Genomic DNA, 21,397 nt, shown 5'->3' on the forward strand with positions numbered 1-21,397 from the left:
TTAGGATTGAAGTAACAGTTCATAATTTTATTGTAAACTTGTTCTTGAGAAGAGTTCTTGTATTAAGGGGTAAGATCACAAATGGTGCTTTCAAAAGGGTCATTGCAGCCCCGAAAGTCAGTGACATCTCCAGAATATTAAACTCCAGCCAGTTATAAGGTTGTGAATATCAGCAAAAACAAACCTAATATTGTCGGACTATCAGTCCTGGGTGTGATTACCAGCAGCAATAACAGCAGAGTCCAACCCCTGTAATCACTTGTGAACTCACTCGTGTCTCAGCAGGTGTTGTGACTGAGTGAATCCCGCCCCACACAAGAAGCAGGTGAATGGTCTGTCCCCGGTGTGAACTCGCTGATGTGTCAGTAGTTGGGATGACCAAGGGAATCCCTTCCCACACACGGAGCAGGTGAACAGCTTCTCCCCGGTGTGAGTACGTTGGTGTTCATTGAGGTCGGTTGACTGCCTGAAACTCTTTCCACAGGAAGTACAGCTGAATGGATTCTCCTTTGTGTGCATTCGATGGTGTGACTGGAGGGTGAATACCTGAGTAAATCCCTTTCCACACACGAAGCAAGTGAATGGTCTCCCACCCATGTGAATCCGCTGGTGTTCAGTGAGGATGGATGAAGACTTGAACTTCTCTCCACAGGTTGTGCAGCTGAATGGCTTCTTCTCAGTGTGAACTCGCTGGTGTGACGGAAGGCCGGATGACCGAGTGAATCCCTTCCCACACACAGAACAGCTGAACAGCTTCTCCCGTGTGTGAATGCGCTGATGGATTTTCAGCCGGGATGAAGAATTGAATTCTTTTCCACAGTCCTCACATTTCCATGGTTTCTCCATAGTGCTGCTGTCTTTGTGTCTCTTAAGGTTTGAGGATCAGTTGAAGCCTTGTCCAGACACACTGAACACATGTACAGTTTATCCCCACTGTGAATGGTGTGAAGTTTTTTCAGGCTGTGTAACTGGTTAAAGCACTTTCCACAGTCAGTTTACTGGAACACTCTCACTCAGGTGAATGTGTGTCTTGGTGATTTTCCAGTCACACTGATGTTTGAAACATTTCCACACAGACTGAACAGGCAAACATTTCTCCATCCACATTGAAAGGCTGATGATCTTCAGGTCCTGATGAATCGAGTGACTCTATCAGTTTATGCTGTGATGTTCGGTTTGAGCCTCCTGTCTGTAAATCCACCCGTTCTAATATCCTAGAAAAGGATTTACAAAACTCATCACTGTAAATACAGGACAGAAATTCTGAACAGACAAGTCTTGTTTCTATGGAACATGTTTTCCCCTCATGTTCCTGAAAATCCTCATCCCACACACTCTCCCTCCTACCGTGCTGAAATCCAAATCCCAGAGTGACCAACCTTACTGTATTTTACAGAATTGTCCCCTATTTGAGAGTCAGTTATTCTGGTCTTCCTGGTGCCGGAACTCCGTTTTGTCCCTTAAATTGGACCGGTCAATGGGACTAGCGGAATAATATTTCGGCACAGACTAGAAGGGCCGAATGGCCTATTTTTCTGTGCTGTAGTGTTCTATGGTTCTGGTCGCTCTCCATACAGAACCCTGTCCCCCACTGTTTCTGTGCTCCAACAGCTCTGGCAGCCAATTCACCGCATCACCCCCAACCTCAGGCAACACCCCACCCAACAAACCCCCACTCACTCGTATGGACTCCCAAGGCAGGCTGTCCCTCAATTTTCTTCCTGTGATATGGTCATCCTGCCAAACCCTTCATACCATATCCACCATTCCTTTCCTCACTCCCAGTTTTATCCCTCTGTCTACTCTGGCTGGGTTCTGTTCTCAAATACCTGTGTGGAAAGTGAGAATATAATCGATGAATCAATCATTTTCTCTCCTGGTCACTGGGCCCCTGAAGCCCCGCCCACTTACTGTTGCTTCAGCAAGAAAGTAAAAGACCCGGAGCAACAAAGGCGGGTCCTGCAGGTTCTTATTGGGAGTTTGGGGCCTCCAGCGGGTGTTTCTGAATCCTCCCCGCCCACCTCCCAGGGTTTCCTTCCTTCCCACAGATCAGATTCCTCATTGATTTGAGCCCAAAGTGTAACCTCTTATTTATTGTCCCCCCCTCCCCCATCCTCTGATGTGAACCATCCTCCACTCGCTGACCCAGGATGGCGGCCGTTAACCTGGGCCTGTTCCCGGGAGGGAGAAGCCCCGCAGCTGCAAACCAGGCGCTGATAATTATTCATAACGGTCACTCCAGCTCACAATGCCCGGGCAGTGATTGACGGCAGGTACGGACCAATAGGAATAGGGGATGGGGCTGTAGGACCGAACGAGAGCGGTTGGTCCTCCAATCGGACTGAATGGGGGGGGGGCGGGGCTGAGCCCATAACTCCATCATCCCTCATTGTCTCCGCAGGCGCCCCGGCTGCGCACTGTCCCCGATAAAGGTGGCGGCCGTTAACCCGGGCCTGTCTCGGAGAAAAGCCCGAGAAGCTGTCGCCCTTTCAAATACTGTGCCCAAGCTTCGTATTCTGGGCTGGAGGCTTACACGAGGTGTTTATGAAGCCTTCCAACACACCCGCCGGCTCCTTTCCTCCCTCCTGACCCACCCGGCGGTAACTCACCAGCTGAGAATTTCCACACAGCCGCTTCAGTCATCCGCCATCGTCGGCAATGCGCATGCTCCAGCTCACAATGCCCATCATCAATAGGTAGATGGGGCAGGGTTCGAGGACCGAGAGGGAGCGGCTGGTCCTCCAACCAATCGGAATGAATGAGGGGCGGGGCTGAGCCCGGATCTCCCTCATTGGCTGAAACTCTGCATCATTTTGAAAGATTTGTCTCAAACTCCAGGAGAAAACTGGACCTTTCTGTTTGTGGCTTAAAACAGATGAAACCCTGTGGGTGTGGAGCAAATATTTCAACATTTGTTACTGAAATGTGGGAACATGATGAAACAATGGACACACAATTCAAGGGCTGACTTTGAGGAATAACTGGGCAGACAGGGAATGTCACCATTGGAACAAGGAGAGTCTCTGGTTTCAATAAATGAACTGGAAGAAGGGTTAGGATAGGTTAGGGAGAAGGTTAATACTGTCATCATTCAGAACAACAAAGAATATAAAGGAAGAACTGATTTCAAAGACAAACTCTTGTATTATGTATGGATGAGATATGCTGAATAAGTTTAAAAGGGGTTTTCTATATTAGACAAAATCTAGAACTCAGATGAGGATATGGATTGGTGTTCGGTGGGAAGATCTGGATCAGTGTTTTACTCCAGGAAGCCTTAAAGTCAGGGTGACAGTATTTCAGAACAGATTTCTGTGATAGCAGCAATCCCATTGCTAACTGTCAGTATGACCAATGGAAGTATTTAAAGTGGAGACCAGAGGGGTGCTTAAGGATGATGTACACAAGGAATTTGTGAACTATCTGAGGATAACAGTGTGCGGAAAGGAAGGGATGTGGAAAGGAGCAGACATTTCATGTTGTTCCAGGCGAAGTGGGTCCTAGTTGTGTCGGAGTCAGGTTTTACACAGCACAAGGTCAGCCTGTGGTTTCACCCTGGATGAAGAATCTCTGAATGGTACCATTCAAATCACTCGATGGGATTCTCTGAGAACCAACATCGTCTGCTCAAAGAGAGGAAGGTTTTGTGTTACAGCTAATGAGAAGCAGCATACACACTCAGAGACCTACATACAAAGACCCATATGCTCTCTCACACACAAGCACACACATCCACATGTACACAAACTAACACACACAGCCATCCTCCCCCCACCCACCCCCGCACATTCTCACATGGAACAGGTCCTGTGCCATTGGATGGACACTTGCCACCCTGAATAAAACTGGGGATAAAGTATTGATGTCTGTAAGGGCCATAATATTAGATAAATCCAAGTAAATATTACTCTTGACTCCCTTGTAGATCAAAAATCTGTCTAACTCAGCCTTGAATATATTCAATGACCTGGCCTCTACTGCTCTCTGGGGTAGAGAATTCCAAAGACTGACGACCCCCTGAGAGAAGAAATTCCTCCTCATCTCTGTCTTAAATGGGAGACTCCTTAGTTTTAAACTGTGTCCCCTAGCTCTAGATTTCTTCATGATGGGAAACATCTGCTCAGTATCTACACTGTCATCCCCCCCAGAATCTTCTTTGTTTCAGTAAGTTCACCTCTCATTCTTCTGAATCCCAACAAGTATGGGTGCAACCTGTTCAACCTTTCCTCATAAGACAACCCCTTCATCTTAGGAGTTGGCCTAATGAACCTTCTCTGAACTGCTTCCAATGTTAGTATATCATTCCCTAAGTAAGAAGACCAAAACTGTACAAGTACTCCAGCTGCTGTCTCACCAATGCCCTGTGTAGTTGTAGCAAGTTCCCTACTCCACCCCCTTCCAATAAAGGCCAACACTCCATTTGTCTTCCTCATTACTTGCTGAACCTTCATGCTAATTTTTCATGATTCATGTACAAGAACACATGAGGGAGTGGTAGAGGCAGGAACCCTCACAACATTTATGAAGTATTTAGATGACCACTTGAAATGCCATAGCATACAGGGCAATGGGTCAAGTCCTGGAAAATGGCCAGCACAATCACAATGGGCCCAAGGGCCTGTTTCTGTGCTGTATAAGTCTATGACTCTATGACTATGACTCTATGACACCCAGATCCTTCTGTACTGCAGCATTGTGCAGTCTCTCACCTTTTAAATAATTTTCTACTTTTATATTCTTCCCGCCAAAGTGGGAAAGCTCCCATTTTCCCACATGATGCTCCATCTGCCAAATTTTTGTCCATTCAGGTAACCTATCCATGTCCTTCTGCAGACTCTTGGTATCCTCCTCACAACTTGCTTTGTATCATCAGTGATTTTGGCTACAATACAGTCAGTTCCTTCATCCAAGTCATTATTAGAGCCGGCTGCTTTTGTCTTCTTCAATTGTGGGTGATATTGGTCCCCATTCTCCTGGACACTGAATCCATCTTGTTCTAAACTGGGTTCAATGTCAGACAGTTCAGGGAGTCAGGAATCATTCACCCCTAGACCTACACTGACAGACAAAACTGCAGACAGTTCTCAGTAAGGATTCCTCTGGTTCCTCACTTTAGTCAGTTGTCTGGACCATTAGTCAGGATACTGAAACCCACCTTTCTTACAGTCCACTCCTGGAGGCCCCATCCCTGAGCCTACAATCTTCAGCAGGGTCAGTGGTGGAGTTCCACAGCGGGAGTGATCTCAGAGTAACTATCAGGAATGCACCCTTGGGGATGTTCCAAGGCACATGGTTTTAGTTATCCTGGTGTCTTACACACACACACACATTAATAAAACAGGGAGTTTCTGAAAACACGCTGCAGGTCCTCCTTTATTTGGAGATCAAATGTCTGCTGTATGATTGTCCCAGAAGTTAACAGGCTTCTGTGAATCCTCCAGTTAGATGTTCCCAGTTTTAAATTGGTTTATTTTAAATGTTTTAACACCAGCTTTAAAGTGCTAGATTCAGGACTGCCACAAAAACACATTAAATCTCCATGGAATAATTACCACAGTCATTCTCTTAAACTTAAACCTGCTGTTTCACTTTTAGTCAGAAACAGATCACAACTTTACACCAATCTCTGATTTGACAGCACATTTCCAGCATTCACCGTTGTTCTTCCTGACTCTAAACACAGTTGTGAAGGAGCCTTCTGTTCCGTGTCTAGGAGCTCTGAACCATGGAAGACAGCGGCTGGGACACATTTCTTACATACCCCAGGATTAACCCACATGGGGACTTTGTCGTCAGTGAAGAGAGATGAGAAAGACCCTGTCAGTGTGACCCTGAAGGACTGTGTCCAGGCTGAAGTTCTGTTCCTGCCGTATGATCTTACCCTAGCTTGTCCTTTCTGAGTTCCAGCCAGGTGATGTTAAACACTCAGGTGGGAAAGACAAAAATCTACAACATGTTGAAAACAAAGCTGTTTTATTTCACATTTATCCAGAATATTAAACTCCAGTCCAATTAGCGAGGTTATTAACATCATCAGAAACAAGCTCCAACTGTCAGAGTAAAAGCATCAGAAAGTTCTGGTACAGAAAAAGGCCATTTGGCCCTTCGTGTCTGAACTGGCTGAAATAAAGCTATTCAGCCAATCCCACTTTGCAGATCTTAGTTTGTCACCCTGTATGTTCCAGTAATTCAACTGCATATCCAAGTCTTTCTGTTAAATGCAATGAGGGTTTCTGCCTGTACGACCCAATCAGATAGTGAGTTCCAGACTTGCACCACCCATTGGCTGAAATGATTTCTCCCTCCCCCTCTCATTCCTTCTGCCAATTATTTTAATTCTAAACTATACCCTCCCTCTGGTTATTGATCTCTCTGCTAAGAGAAAAAGGTCCTTCCTGTCCACTCATTCTGGGCCCCTCATAATTTCATACACATCAATTAAATCTCCCCTCAGCCACAGAAAATAACCCCAGCTTATCCAATCTTTCCTCATAGTTGAATTTCTTCAATCCTGTAAATCATAAATCTCCTCTGTACCCTCTCTGGTGTGAGAATATCCTTCCTGTAATGCAGTGTCAGAGCTGTACTCAGTACTCTAGCTGTGCTCTAACTAGTGTTTTGCACGATTCCAGCATAATCTCCCTGCTTGTATATTCTAGACTTCAGCCAAGAAAGGAAAATGTCCCAAATGCCTTCTTGACCACCTGATCTACCTGTCCAACCACCTTCAGGGATCTGTGGATATGCACTCCAAGGTCCCTCTGTTCCTCTACACTTCTCAGCATTAACCCATTAATTGTTCATTCCCTTGTCTTGTTTGCCCTCCCAAATTCATTATCTCACACTGCTCCAGATTGAATTTCATTTGCCATTTTCCTGTCCATCTGACCAGTCCATTGATATCTTCCTGCAGTCTAAGGCTTTCTTCCTCATTGTTAAACACATAAACAACTTCAGGATCACCTGCAAACTTCTTACTCATGATCCCCACATTTAAGTCTAAATGATTGCTATAAACCACAAAACTGTGGAGCCCCACTGGAAACAGGCATCCAGACATGATTCAGCACTGGATGTGATTAACAGCAGCAATAACAGCAGAATCCAACCCCCACTGTCGCATGTGAACTTGCTGGCATCTCAGCAGGTTGTTTGGCTGAGCGAATCCCTTCCCACACACGGAGCAGGTGAACGGCCTCTCCCCTGTGTGAACACGCTGGTGTGTCAGCAGATTCTGTTTACTTTTAAATCTCTTTTCACAGTCAGAACATTTAAAAGGTCTCTGATCAGTGTGAACAAGCTGGTGTGTAGTGAGATGGGATGACTGAGTGAATCTGTTCCTGCACAAGGGGCAAGTGTATGGTCTCTCCCCAGAATGAAATCGCTGATGCTTCAGAAGGTTGGATGAATCAATGAATTCCTGCCCATACTCAGAGCAGGTGAACGGCCTCTCCCCAGTGTGAACTCGATGGTGTCTCACCAGGTGGGCTAACCGAGTGAATCCCTTCCCACAGATAGAGCAGGTGAATGGCCTCTCCCCAGTGTGAATGTGTTGATGTTTCAGAAGATCCTTTTTGCTTTTAAATTTTTTCTCACAGTCAGAACAATGGAACGGTCTCTGATCAGTGTGAACAAATTGGTGTGTCAGAAGGTGGGATGAACAAGTGAATCCCTTCCCACACACGGAGCAGGTGAATGGTCTCTCCCCAGTCAGAGTGCGTTGGTGGTTCAGTAAATCCTTTTTACTTTTAAAGCTCTTCTCACAGTCAGAACATTTAAAAGGTCTCTTATCAGTGTGAACAAGTTGGTGTGTCAGGAGGTGGGATGACTGAGTGAATCTCTTCCCACACACTGCACAGGTGAATGGCCTCTCCCCAGTGTGAGAGCGTTGGTATATCAGTAGATCCTTTCTGCTTTTAAAGCTCTTCTCACAGTCAGAACATTTAAATGGTCTTTGATCAGAGTGAACCTGCTGGTGAGTCCGGAGGGTTGATAATGCATTAAATCCCTTCCCGCATTCAAGGCAGGTGAACGGCCTGCCACCAGTATGAACATGCTGGTGTGTGTGGAGGCTGGATGACTGAGTGAATCCTTTTCCACACACAGAGCAGGTGAACGGCCTCTCCCCAGTGTGAATACGTCGATGAGTTTCCAACTCAGATGGGTAATTGAATCCCTTCCCACAGTCCCCACATTTCCATGGTTTCTCCATGGTGTGGGTGTCCTTGTTTCTCTCCAGGTTTGACAATCAGTTGAAGCCTCATCCACACACAGAACACGTGTACAGTCTCTCCCTGCTGTGAATGGTGCACTTTTTTTTCAGGCTGGTTAAAACTCTTTCCAATCATTGCACTGGAACACTCTCACTCATGTGTGTATGTCTCAGTGCTATTCCAGTCACAACGTTGTTTAAAATCTTTCCTTACAGACAGACATTTCTTCTTCCAAATTCAAAGGCTGATGATATTCAGGTTCTGATGAATCGAGTGACTCTATCAGATCTTGACATGATGTTTGGTTTGAATTTCCCATCTGCAAATCCAACCCTCTGAATGCCCTGTAAAAGGAGTTTACATTAAAATACTCAGAATATTCAAAAAGCAAAGGCCATTCTGTCCAACGACTACGCTGGTTTTTATACACCACATGCTTCTCCTCCCATTCCATGCACCTCATCTCATCCTTTCAGCTTATCTTTCTATTCCCATTTCCCTCACGTACTCATCTAGTTTCCTTTCAAAATTATCTCAATGGTTTCCTATGAGTTTCACATTGTAATCACTCTCAAGAAATTTCAAGTGAAAACATTCTCTCCATATCTACCGCGTCCAACCCATTGATCATTGTGAAGACCTCTATCAACTCACTGTTAACTCTTCCATTTTCTAAAGGAAAAAGAAAGCTCCACCCTTTTCAATCTTTCATAACAGAAATATTTGTTCTGGTTTACAAAACTCATCACTGTCAATCCAGGATAGAAATTGAGAAGAGACAAACATCTCTCTTGGTTTTAGTTTGCTGGGTGTAAATCCTCCCCTTCTAACCCCCTGTAAAAGGAGTTTCCAAAATCCATCCCTGTCAGTCTGGGATAGAAATGAACACCATTCTCTCCTCCTGCTGTCAGGGACAGGGATTACTGCGCATGCGTACTGCTGCACATTGACCCTAGAAAGATGGCGGCCGTTCATTCGGGCCTGTGACCGGAGGAGGTCGGCAGCTTTGCTCGATTTGGTGCAAACGCGGATCCGGCAGCTTCTCATTCGGGTTTAGAGGCCGATACCTAGCGTTTATGAAGCATCCAGTCCATTCTCCGGCTCCATTCCTCTCCTCAGTTACGCTGTTTCTCACCTTGTCCCCCCATCCTTCCTCCTTCAACTCCCGCAAGCCCCAGTCTTCAGTCACAACGACATTGCGCCTGCGCGCAGGGCGCCAGCCTGACGGATGATCAGGTGGCACCCTTCCTTCATTTCGATTGGTTGGAGGACCACCAGATAGTCCCGCTCAGTCTTCCAGTCCCGCCCACTCTTCCTATTGGTCCGGAGCTGCCGTTAATCACCCGGGCATTGTGACGGTTTCAAACGCTGAGAGCGGCCACAGACTCAAGCCTGACTTGATGACTCTTGGCAGCATTTTCTGTTCGGGAATTAGAGCTAGAGATGGAGTGTCTACGGAGAGGGAAACAGAGTAAATGTTTCAGGTCGCTAAATTTTTATCCAAGCTGGAAGAATTTAGAGATTTAGTTGTTTTCCAGCATGTACGGAGTCTGGGAAATGAGAAGGGGAAAGGAGAAAAGAACAAACGGTCTTGTGATAGGATGGAAGGCTGGAGTGATTAAATGACAAAGCGGATGATGCAAGGCAACACTGGGTGATAAGGAGACAAGTAAATAAACTAATGGGACAACTGAAGAGACAAAAGACAGGTCCAGATGAGATATGAATGATAACAGCAGAACAATTACAAGCACCTACTGTCTGAAAAAATGGGAGTGGTGGTTATGATCCAAAATTGTTGAAATTAATGTTGAGTCCAGAAGGTTGCAAAGAGTCTAATCAATGATGAGCACTGTTCCTCGAGTTTCCTTTGAGATTTATTGGAACAGTGCAGGAGGCTGAGGACAGAGAGGTCAGAACTGAAGTGAGGCAGAGAACTAAAATAGTAAATGATCAGAAGCTCAGTATCACGTTTGCAAACTGAATGGTGATGTTCCACAAAGCAGTCACTCAATTTAATTTAATCTCCTCAGTGTAGGAGAGATGGCATCATGAGTAATGAAAACACGATGCTAAATTGCAACAAGTACAAGGAAATCACTGTGCCACCGGAAAGCGTATTGAGAGCTGGGAATGTAGTAAGGGAGGAGATGAAAGGGTGGGTGCAGCATCTGCTGTGCTCACACGGAAATGATACAAAATGATGTTCATAAGAAGACCAGAAATAGGAGCAGCAGGAGAACGTATGGCCACTACACCATTAAATGCTCTTCCTCCTTAACTCCACTTCTCCTCCCTATCTCCAAACCATTGATTCCCCAGTATCTAAACGTTCATGGATTTGCATCTGGAATATATTCAAGACAGAGAATAATTTGCAAGTGCTCCTGATCACTGCTCGGCAATCATATTAACTGAACTTTAGTCTGGCCTAGTGTCACAGCACTGAAATCTTGTCTTTCTCTGACATGTTATTCTTAATGTCATAATTGACAGATTAAGAGTAAAACAGCCACCGTTTCACTGTAAGGAGAAGAGACAACTTTGTAATTACTCCAGTCTGGCTCATTAGATCTGGTTATTCCATCCCATTTTATATTCATCTCATGGGAAAATGAGTAAAATACTGAAACATACGCGCTTTTGGGGACAATGGTGAGTTTGCTGCTCAGATTAGCTTAGGTCTCCATATTATAAGATAGAACTAAAAGGACTGGAGAAGATGCAAGAAAAAAATACTAGAATGATGCCAGAACTGGCAGGTGACACCCATTAAGAAAGACGGGACAGGCTGTAAATGTTTTCTCTAGAAAAGAGAATGAAGGATGACCTGATCCTTTAAGACTATGAAAGGGTTTGACAGGGTAGACAAGTGGCAGATGTTTCCACTTGCAGACAGAATGAGAATAAATATCATTTAGTCGCTAATAAATTTAATATGCAATTCCAGAGCAACATTTTAAACCAGAGATTAAAAACAGAAAACATTGGAAATACTCAGCAGATCTGTGGATGGAAACAGAAGATTAATATTTAAATCTGTGCACAGATGCAGTCCAGTTCTGATGAAAGATCATGGGCCTGAAATGTAAACTGTTTCTCTCTTCACAAATGCTACCAGAATTGCTGAGTATTTCCAAAATTTTCTGTTTTTAATTAAGATTTGAAGCATCCACAGTATTTTGCTTTTCTTTAACTGGAAAATGCTGAAATGAACTCCATGTGACATCAAGAAAGAGCTAAAGACACTGGATACTGCAAAGGCTATGGGCCCAAACAATATTCCAGCAATAGTACTAAAGACTTGTGCTCCAGAACGTTCCACGTCCCTAGCCAAGCTGTTCCAGTACAGCTACAACACTGGCATCCATCTGGCAATGAGGAAAATTCCCCAGGTATTTCCTGTACACAAAATGCCGGACAAATCGAACCCATCCAATTACTGCCCCATCAGTCTCCGGCCCCAATAATCTGGTCATTGACGCCCAGTTTGGGTTCCGCCAGGGCCACTCAGCTCCTGACCACATTACAGCCCTGGTTCAATCAATGCCAAAAGAGCTGAACTCCTGAGGTGAGGTGAGAGTGACTGCCCTTGACAGCACGGCCGCATTTGACCGAGTGTGGTATTAGGTAGCCCTGGTGAAACTGGAGTCAATGGGAATCAGGGAAACCTCTATGCTGGTTGGAGGCATACCTAGCACAAAGGAAGATGGTTATGGTTGTTGGAGGTCAGTCATCTTAGCTCCAGGACATCACTGCCGATTGGGCCTCGGACACTACCTCAATTGCTACATCAATGACCTTCCTTCCATCACAAGGTCAGAAATGGGGAGGTTCACTGATGACTGCACAGTGTTCAGCATCATTTGCGACTCCTCAGATATTGAAGCAGTCAATGTTCAAATGGAGAAAGACCTGGACAATATCCAAGCTTGACTGACAAGTGGGAAGTAACATTTGCAACACAAGTGCTAGGCAATTACCATCTCCAACAAGAGAGAATCTAACCATCACCCTTTTACATTCAATGGCATTACCATTGCTGAATCCCCCACTATCAACATCCTGGGGGTTACCATTGACCAGGAACTGAACAAGATTAGCCATATAAATACTGTGGCTACAAGAGCAGGTCAGAGGCTAGGAATCCTGTGGCAATAACTCACCTCCTGACTTCATCATCTACAAGACACAAGTCAGGAGTGTGATGGAATACTCTCCACTTGCCTGGATTAGTGCAGCTCCCACAACACTCAAGAAGCTCAACGCCATCCAGGACAAAGCAGCCCACTTGACTGGCACCCCATCCACAAACATTCACTCCCTCCACCACTGACGCACAGTAGCAGAAGTGTGTACCATCTACAAGATGCACTGCAAGAACTCACCTTAGACAGCACCTTCTAAACCCAAGACCACTACCATCTAAAAGGGCAAGGACAGCAGATCCCTGGGAAACACCACCACCTGGAACTTCCCATCCAAGCCACTCACCATCCTGACTTGGAAGTATACTGCCGTTCCTTTGCTGTCGCTGGGTCAAAATCCTGGAACTCCCTCCCTAACAGCACTGTGGGTGTACCTACACCACATGGACTGCAGTGGTTCAAGAAGCTAGATTACCACCACCTTCTCAAGGGCAATTAGGGATGGACAATAAATGCTGGCCTAGCCAGCGACGCCCACATCCCTTGAATGAATTTTAAAAAAGATTGTGAAACTAACCACCAGAAGGATTTGTGATTCCCGCCTGAGCTGGAAATTCTTAGATAAAACCTCACCGTGCAAAGATAATTTGAAAGCTGAATGTGGAAAAGGATTTACTCAGTCATCCCACTTACTGACGCAACAGCACGTTCACATTTGAGGGAGGAGAATCAGACTCATTGTGTGTGCAAAGGCATTCACTCAATTTGCCCCCTGGTTAACACTCCAACTTTAGAAACCCAACACTTTTGATCTACGACTAGTCCATTCTTATTCGAGAGGGATAGTTTAACCCTTATGTCTATGGAAAAAAAATCACTTGTTCACCCCACCTACTGAGACTCCAGTGAGTCCACATCTAACTGTAGGGGTTTGTTCTGCTGTTAATCACACCCAGGACAGAACTATGGTGGAAGACACGTGCTCTTTAGTTGCTGTATCAATTGATTTAGTAAATTTGTAACTTGGACAAATGGCTCCAATTGTAATCGGAATTCTGATCGCAAATCACAATGTTCTACTAAAAAAAATGTATGATCACAATGGCGTCGCTCTGACCCAGCATTCACTGCGGGTAAGAATGTGCCCTATCCACACGACCGGCGCGCCTTGCGCAGGCGCAGTTTCCCGCTGAGAGTAGAGCATGCGCAGTGCAGACTGTCAATGGCGCTGCAAGGAACGGGGAAGAAACAATCGAGTGCAGTTGAGTAATGGAGTCGGTGGGTGAGCGGGGAGGATTAGAGCCAGCGGAATGGGCGGGGGGGCTTCATAAATACTACGCGGAGGCTTCGAACCCCGAGTAAAAAGTTACCGGTCCCGCATTAGCACCGAAAGGTCTATGAGCTGCGGGGCGCCTTCCGTTCACAGGCCCGGTACAGCAGGGCGCATGCGCTGTGATCCTGGATTAGGAGACAGGCAAAGAGTGGGTTGCCACCTTCCAGGATTGGACTGGAGTTTCCAGGAGCTGAAGCTCAATCTCCAGGACATTGCTGTGTGCAGCACTGGAGAAATATCTTAAGGGCATTAAAAAGATTGTTTTAATTTGTAATTTTCTTTGAATGTTTCTCTTTATTAAAATATTGAAAGTGGGACAAATCATCATCCAATTGCGTCACGAGACATTTTGCTTTCCAATTGGCCTGAGAAGGCAGTGTGTCACAAGGAAGGATGTGTTGGCCGACTCATGGCTGGAGCATAGGGACAAGTCATGTGATGGAACCTCCATTTAATCAGAGTTGGCAACGCTAGAGGAGAGAATATTGTGAATTTCTGTCCTAGACTGACAGTGATGGTTTCTGTAAACTTTACAGGGCACTGGAATTGGAGGATTGATAGACGGGAAACTCAAACCAAACATCACAACAAGATCTGACAGATTCACTCGATTCATCAGAAACTGAATATCAGCAGCATCTGAATGTGGAAGGTTTGTTCTGTTTGTGGGAGAAAATTTCAGATATCAATGTGACTGGAAAAACACCAGGAGGGAGTGTAGCACAGTTTTACCTGAGTGATATCCAAACTCCAAGGGTTAAATTACAGAAGAAGATTACACAAAAGAGTCATTATGGCACAGAGGAAGCCATTTAGCCCATTGAGTCCATGCCAGTTTTCTGGAGCAATCCAGTCGTCCCATTCCCCTGCCCCTGCTCTATCCCCATATCCTTGCAGGTTTATTTCCCTCGCGTGTCTGTCCAATTTCCTTTTGAGATCATTCATCATATCCGTTTCCACCTCCTTTCGTAGGCAGTAAACTCCAGGTCATTACCACTCACTGTGTAACAACATTCTTCATCACATTTCCCGTACCTTTTACCCAAAGCCTTAAATCTGTGTCCCCGAGTCCTTGTACAATCAGCTGATGGGAACAGCTTTTCTTTGTCCACCTTATCTAAACCTGCCAGAACCTTGTGCACCTCAATCAAATCCCACCTCAACCTCCTTTGCAGGAACTATTCTGGTAAACCTCCTCTGCACCTTCTCAAGGACCTTCACATCCTTGCTAACGTCTGGTGACCAGAAGATACTCAAATTGGAGCCTAACCAGTGCTTTGTAAAGATTCAGCATAGCTTCCTGTTTTTGTTCTCAATGTCACTATTTATGTAGCTCAAGATCCAATCGGCTTTGCTAACTTCTCTCTTAATACATCCTGTCACCTTCAGAGATCAAAGCACATGAACCCCGGGTCCCTCTGTCCATGCACACTCTTTAGAACTGAGCCATGAATTATATCTTCCCTCTCCCTATTCCTTCTGCTAAAATCCAGCACCGCACCTCACTATGAGCATTGTAATCCCGGAAACCCGGGAATTTAGAAGATGAAGAGGTGATTTGATCAAAGTTTTTGGGATATTAATTGGAACTGACCGGGTTGATAGAGAGAAACTATATTCACTGGTTGGGGAATCTAGGACCAGTGGGCGGAGACTAAACATAGAATCAGGTTCCAGCACCTTTTCAGGTAGAGCGTTCCTGATCCTGACAACTCTCTGTTGGTGCAGAAACTACTGAACTCGATGCTGAGTCTGGAAGGTTGTAAAGTGACGAATCGAAAGATGAGCTGCTGTTCCTCAAACTCCCCTTGAGCTTCATTGGAACAGTTCAGGAGGCCAAGGACACAGAGGTCAGAGTGGGAGTGGGGTGGAGAAGTTAAATGATAAGTGACCAGAACTTCAGGGTCCAGCATGCACTTAACATGGTCAAATCCTTCATAAAATCCTGGCAGTATAACATCCAATTTCCTTTTGAAATGATTAATCGTCTCCACTTCCACCACCCTCGTGGGCTGAGTTCCAGGTTATTATTGTAGAAACATGCTCTCAGAGGCTTTTTAGTCAAACAAATTAAGCTTTATTTAGACAAGAGCTTGTGTGGCTGCTTGTATCCAGCCAGCCCCTCCTGCAACCACTTCCTAGGAAACTCCTCCCCTAGAATTTATACCCCCGCACTAGCTACACATTGGTTGAACAAATCACGTGACCCTACTTGCTGTGAAAAACGTTCTTCCTCATATCCCCTCTTGCATCTCTTGCCCAAAACCTGTATCCTTGTACCATCAGCTAATGGAAAAGGATTTCCTTTGTCTATCTTATTCTAAACCTTTCATAATCTTGTACACCGCTATCAAATCTCCCCTCAATCCCCCAGCTCCAAAGAGAACAACCCCAGCTTCTCCAGCCAAACCTTGTAGCTAAAATCCCTCATCCCTCGAACCATTCTGGTAAATCTCCTCTGCACCTTATCAAGGCCCCTCACATTCTTCCTAAAGACTGGGGACCAGAACTGGATGCAATATTCTAGTTGTGACCTAACCAAAACTCTATAACATAAGAACTAGGAGCAGGAATAGGCAATTCGGCCCCTCGAGCCTGCCCAGCCATTCAATACGATCACGGCTGATCTCATTTCGGCCTCAACTCCAATTTCTCGCCTTCTCCCCATAACCTTTCAACCCATTACTAATTAAAAATCTATCTCCTCAAAATTATTCAGTGTCCCGGTATCCCCTGCACTCTGGAATAGTGAATTCCATAGATTCACGACCCTTTGAGAAAAGTAATTCCTCCTCATCTCTGATTTAAATCTACCACACCTTAGCCTCAAACTATGGCCTCTTTTTCTAGAATGCCCCACAAGGGGAAACATCCGCTCCACGTCTACTTTGTCTATCCCCTTTAGCATCTTATATACCTCAATTAGATCTCCTCTCATCCTTCTAAACTCTAGCGAGTATAGGCCTAAACTGCTCAATCTCTCCTCATAAGACAAGCCCCGCATCTCTGGAATCAATCCAGTGAACCTCCTCCGAACCGCCTCCAGTGCAACTAAATCCTTCCTCAAGTAAGGGGACCAAAACTGTGCACAGTACTCCAGGTGCGGTCTCACCAAAGCCTTGTACAGTTGCAACAACACTTCCCTATTTTTATACTCTTCCTTTTGCAAAAAATGCCAAAATTCCATTTGCCTTCCTTATAAATGCCGAAATAATGCCTCTGTTTTTATACTCAGTACCTCTATTTATGAAGCCGAAGGCCCCATATGCTTCACTGACTACCCCTCAATCTGTCCTGCCATAAGAAATTGATCCCACAAATGGTTTAATCATCACCCATACTCAGAAAGCCGATATAATGATACAAGATTTAAAATAATTCCTGTAATATTTGCCCTGAACCCCAATACACCCGTCCCCAAGGTTATATCATCCCATCTTCAAGCACCTTGATGTTCAGATGATAAGGGAATTATCCGGGGATTTCAGAAGTCAGAACGCAGGGAGAGAGATGGGTGGACTATGACCACCAGTAGCCAAGACCCTGGCGTTAAGGCAGTTTTGCAAAACTCTGCAATCGTTCCTGTGATAGTGACACCAGTAAAAAGGGTGGAGGGAAGAGAGGGATCAGTGACTGGGCTGGAATAGGGGCCACGGCTGGCACGGCCGCTGGGAAGCACTTAGACATGGAGAATATGTGGGAACAGGACGAGGCTGTGAGGCAGCAATGGACAGGAATCTTCAGTAAAAGAAATAAAAGGCAGAGAGATGAAATCCTGGAACAACAAGAAGGAGTGAAATCCAGAAAAGAGATGGTGGACGGACTGATCGAGAGAAAGGGAACGGTCAGTAAGATCATTCAGCAGAATAAGATTGAGGTGAAAAGTCAGAACATGTCTAAAGCTGTTCCCTGTGTGATGTAAAGAGGGTTTTTATTGGATCAGATACAACAAGGCCAGGAGGACATTGAAAAACAATACATAGTCCAACATTAGACAGTCCAAAGGGCCTGGAGAGGGAGGGTTAATAAACCTCGGGAGTCACAGGGCCGGGAGGATATTGAGAAACAATAGAGAGCCCAAAGGGTCTGGAAGGGGAGGGTTAATAATCCCAGGGAGTCATAGGCTGCACAAACTTCGAGTGTGAGCCCAGGCCCATTTTAAAACAGTGAACAAATAAATCCCTGATTTTACTGAGACTCTTTTCCATGTCCCAGCTCCTGTAAATACTGACTGGAAAGGGAACAGAATCTCAGGAGGCTCCACTCAGCTGGCTGCTCATGAGGAAGTGATCTCCGATCAGATTAATGTGCTTCTGCTGTGAGTATTTAATAAAGTGTCTGAACCTCTCATTGTGCTTCCTGTCCAATATCCCCCTCATTCATGGATCTTCTGTTTTACCAACTGGGGGAAAAAAAATTGCCTAAGGCAAAAGCAAAAAACTGCGCATGCTGGAAATCTGAAACAAAAACAGAAATTGCTGGAAAAGCTCAACAGGTCTAACAGCATCTGTGGAGAGACAAACAGAGTTAACGTTTCGAGTCCATATGACCCTTCTTCAGAGCTGGTGTTGAAAAAAATTGTCTGTTCGCTGATTGGCCTCAATGGTGGCAGGATTACTCAGAATGCCTCATGGGTCAGAAAGCCCCCTATCGATGAGAACAGGAACCCAGAGCGACTGCGTGGGGACCGGGCTGTGCTCAGAGCATGCTCAGTGCGGCTGGTGGAGACGGACTGGGGTGGAACAGGCAGCTGAGGAGGCTGGAGGAGATTGTGGATGCACGGGAGGAATTGGAGCCAGGGGTGGGTCAGAATTAGATGATCTCAGATAATCCTGGAAGGCTGAAGGGCTGGAGACGACCACGACCGTCAGGGAACACAGGGGATGATGGTGAACAAGACTTGGTACAAGTAAGGACATGAGCTGCTGAGTTTTGGGTGACCTCCAGTTTCTATGGAGTTGAATCTGGGAGGCCGACAAGAAGCACAGTCAAATCGTTCAGTTTAGAGGGAACAAAGGAATGGATGAGTTTCAGCAGCAGATGAACTGAGGCAGGAACACAGTTGGGCGATTTTACTGAGGTGGAAATGGCTGGTTTTAGTGATTTGTAGTCAGAAGCTCAGCTTGGGCTAAAATATGACAACAAGATTGTGAACAGTCTGGTTCAGCCTCAGAGAGCTGCAAGAGGGATGGAGTCAGTGGTTAGGGAGTGGAGTTTGTAGCAGGGACTGAAAACAATGGCTTTCATCTTCCCAACATTTAAATGGAGGAAATTTCTGCTCATCCAGTACTGCATGTCAGACAAGTCAGGACAGTGTGTGAGCTGGAGGTGATGGTGTTCATTGACACCTGTTACCTTCGTCCTTCTAGGTCGTGGGACGTTGAGGGCTTGGGATATTCTGCCAAAGTTCTGGTTGAGCTGAAGATGTATTAAACACATCTTCACCCCCTGCATCTCCCACCTCTCTCTTTCCTCCCATGGAGGCAGAGTCTTGTGTAGACCCAGACCAGGTGACAGGTTCCATTCCCTGAAGGACATTAGTGAACCAGTTGGGTTTTTATGACAATCCAGCATTATGGTCACTTTTGCCTCGTGCCAGCCCCACAAATTACCAGATTCATTCAGCTCAACCTGCCTTTGTGATTTTGTGGGTTCTCTCTCACTCCCTTTTTTCTGTTTTAAATCAGTTTCACAGGGGATTAGAAGGAGAGGATTTGCAGTCAGGAAACAGAAACAAAACATCACAGCAGAATCTGACAGTCGCCCGATTTATCGTAACCTGAATATCATTTGATTTTGAACGTGGAAGGAAAAAGCACCATTCACAGTGGAGAGAAATCGTACACGTGTCCTGTGTGTGGACGAGGTTTCAACCGATCATCTGGCCTGTCAAGACACAAGCACAGCCACATCCGGGAGAAACCATGGAAATGTGGGGACTGTGGGAAGGGATTCAGATTCCCATCTGAGCTGGAAGGGCATCGGCGCAGTCACACTGGGGAGAGGTCGTTCACCTGCTCAAATTGTGGGAAGGGATTTACTCTTTCAGCCCACCTGCTGAGCCACCAGCGAGTTCACAGTGAAGAGAGACCTTTTAAATGCCCAGACTGCAGGAAGTGCTATAAAAGTTCCTGAGAGCTGATGTCCCATCAATGTGTTCACACTGACAAGAGACCATTTAAGTGCTCTAAATGCGGGACTGGGTTCAGGGGATCATCCCAACTCACTGTACACCAGCGAATTCACACTGGGGAGAGGCCATTCATCTGTCTCCAGTGTGGGAATGGATTCACTCAGTCATCCCACCTGCTGAGACACCAGCAAGTTCACACGGGGGAAAGACTGTTCACCTGCTCTGAGTGTGGGAAGGGATTCACTGAGTCACACAGCCTGCTAACACACCAGCAAGTTCACACTGGGGAGAGGCCATTCACCTGCCCCCAGTGTGGGAAGGGATTCACTCAGTTATCTAGCCTCCTGAGACACCAGCAAATTCACACTGGGGAGAGGCCATTCATCTGCCCTCAGTGTGGGAAGAGATTCACTACCTCATCCCACCTGCTGAGACACCAGCGAGTTCACACTGGGGAGAAGCCATTCACCTGCCCCCAGTGTGGGAAGGGATTCACTCAGTTATCCACCCTGCTGAGACACCAGCAAATTCACACTGGGGAGAGGCCATTCATCTGCCCTCAGTGTGGGAAGAGATTCACTACCTCATCCAACCTGCTGGCACACCAACGAATTCACACTGGGGAGAAGCCATTCACCTGCCCCCAGTGTGGGAAGGCATTTAGTCATTCACCCCACCTGCTGACACACCAACGAGTTCACACTGGGGAGAAGCCATTCACCTGCCCCCATTGTGGGAAGGGATTCACTACCTCATCCAACCTGCTGGCACACCAGCGAGTTCACACTGGGGAGAGACCATTCACTTGCCTCCAGTGTGGGAAGGGATTCACTACCTCATCCAACCTGCTGAGACACCAGCAAGTTCACAAGTAACTAAAGTGCTGGGAATTTGCTATTAATCACATCCAGGACTGAACCATGTTCCCTGGGATCTGTTTCTGCTGATGTTAATAAACTACAGACCACTTAGAGGGGCTAATATTCTGGATAAATGTCACATAAATTAGTTTTGTGCTAAAGACACAATGTGTTGAATCTTTTTAATATCTCTAACACAAGTTACTTCATTTTGAAGTGCTCTCCCTCTCCCCTAGCCTCCATCCTCACCCCCAGCAACCGGTGTGAGAATCTCATGGAGCTCCTTTGTCACTAAGATTGAGATAATCCGATCAGCTGCCTCTGCTGCTTCCCTCCCTTCCACTCGCCCTCCCTAAAGTTCCCCATTACCCGAGCCTTGAACTCTCATCTTTCTGTAGTTTCTCTCCCATCTCCCCTCAGGCCCTCTCAGAGCTCATCTTGTCCATGAAACCCACCTCCTTCATCAACCCTGTTGCAACTAAACTACTGATCACTCAACTTCCCCATGTTCACTGACTATGATAACAGTTTTCTCTCTCAGGTACTGTCCCTCTCTCCTTCAAATCTGCCATCATTATACCCTTCTCAAAAAACAAATCTTTGTCCCCACTGTCTTTCCAAACTACTGCCCCATCTCCAGTCTCTCTTTCCTCTCCAAAGTCCTTGTTGTCACCTCCCAAATCCCTGCCCATCTTTCCCAGAACTCCATC

At 45.9% G+C, this 21,397-nt stretch overlaps 2 protein-coding genes across 4 annotated transcripts; one reads left to right on the plus strand and one right to left on the minus strand.

The window, feature by feature from the left end:
* Positions 1 to 2,664, minus strand: LOC144698218 (uncharacterized). Of its 3 annotated transcripts, none has more exons than XM_078570195.1 (2): positions 2,610 to 2,664; positions 1 to 1,214 (listed from the first exon to the last, which is right to left on the minus strand). In XM_078570195.1, the coding sequence occupies exon 2, from the start codon at positions 844 to 846 to the stop codon at positions 268 to 270; it is 579 nt and encodes a 192-aa protein (XP_078426321.1). In that variant the 5' UTR covers positions 847 to 1,214; positions 2,610 to 2,664; the 3' UTR covers positions 1 to 267. The 3 variants fall into 3 exon arrangements, with proteins under 3 accessions (XP_078426321.1, XP_078426322.1, XP_078426320.1); XM_078570196.1 differs by having other exon boundaries at positions 2,595 to 2,645; XM_078570194.1 differs by lacking the exon at positions 2,610 to 2,664 and adding an exon at positions 2,564 to 2,594 and having other exon boundaries at positions 1 to 1,241.
* Positions 2,665 to 13,574: 10,910 nt separating this feature from the next.
* Positions 13,575 to 20,855, plus strand: LOC144698370 (uncharacterized). Its single transcript, XM_078570324.1, has 4 exons — positions 13,575 to 13,622; positions 14,231 to 14,346; positions 17,910 to 18,012; positions 19,382 to 20,855. Exon 4 carries the CDS (start codon positions 19,836 to 19,838, stop codon positions 20,700 to 20,702), a length of 867 nt encoding a protein of 288 aa, XP_078426450.1. The 5' UTR covers positions 13,575 to 13,622; positions 14,231 to 14,346; positions 17,910 to 18,012; positions 19,382 to 19,835; the 3' UTR covers positions 20,703 to 20,855.
* The last annotated feature ends 542 nt before the right edge of the window (positions 20,856 to 21,397 follow it).

The sequence above is a fragment of the Cetorhinus maximus genome, chromosome 23, assembly GCF_964194155.1.
Source record: "Cetorhinus maximus chromosome 23, sCetMax3.hap1.1, whole genome shotgun sequence".
NCBI lineage: Eukaryota > Metazoa > Chordata > Chondrichthyes > Lamniformes > Cetorhinidae > Cetorhinus > Cetorhinus maximus.

Excerpts from the sequence above, each read along its gene's own strand:
- LOC144698218 (XM_078570195.1), bottom strand. The coding sequence starts at position 846 with ATGGAGAAACCATGGAAATGTGAGGACTGTGGAAAAGAATTCAATTCT.
- LOC144698370 (XM_078570324.1), top strand. The coding sequence starts at position 19,836 with ATGTCCCATCAATGTGTTCACACTGACAAGAGACCATTTAAGTGCTCT.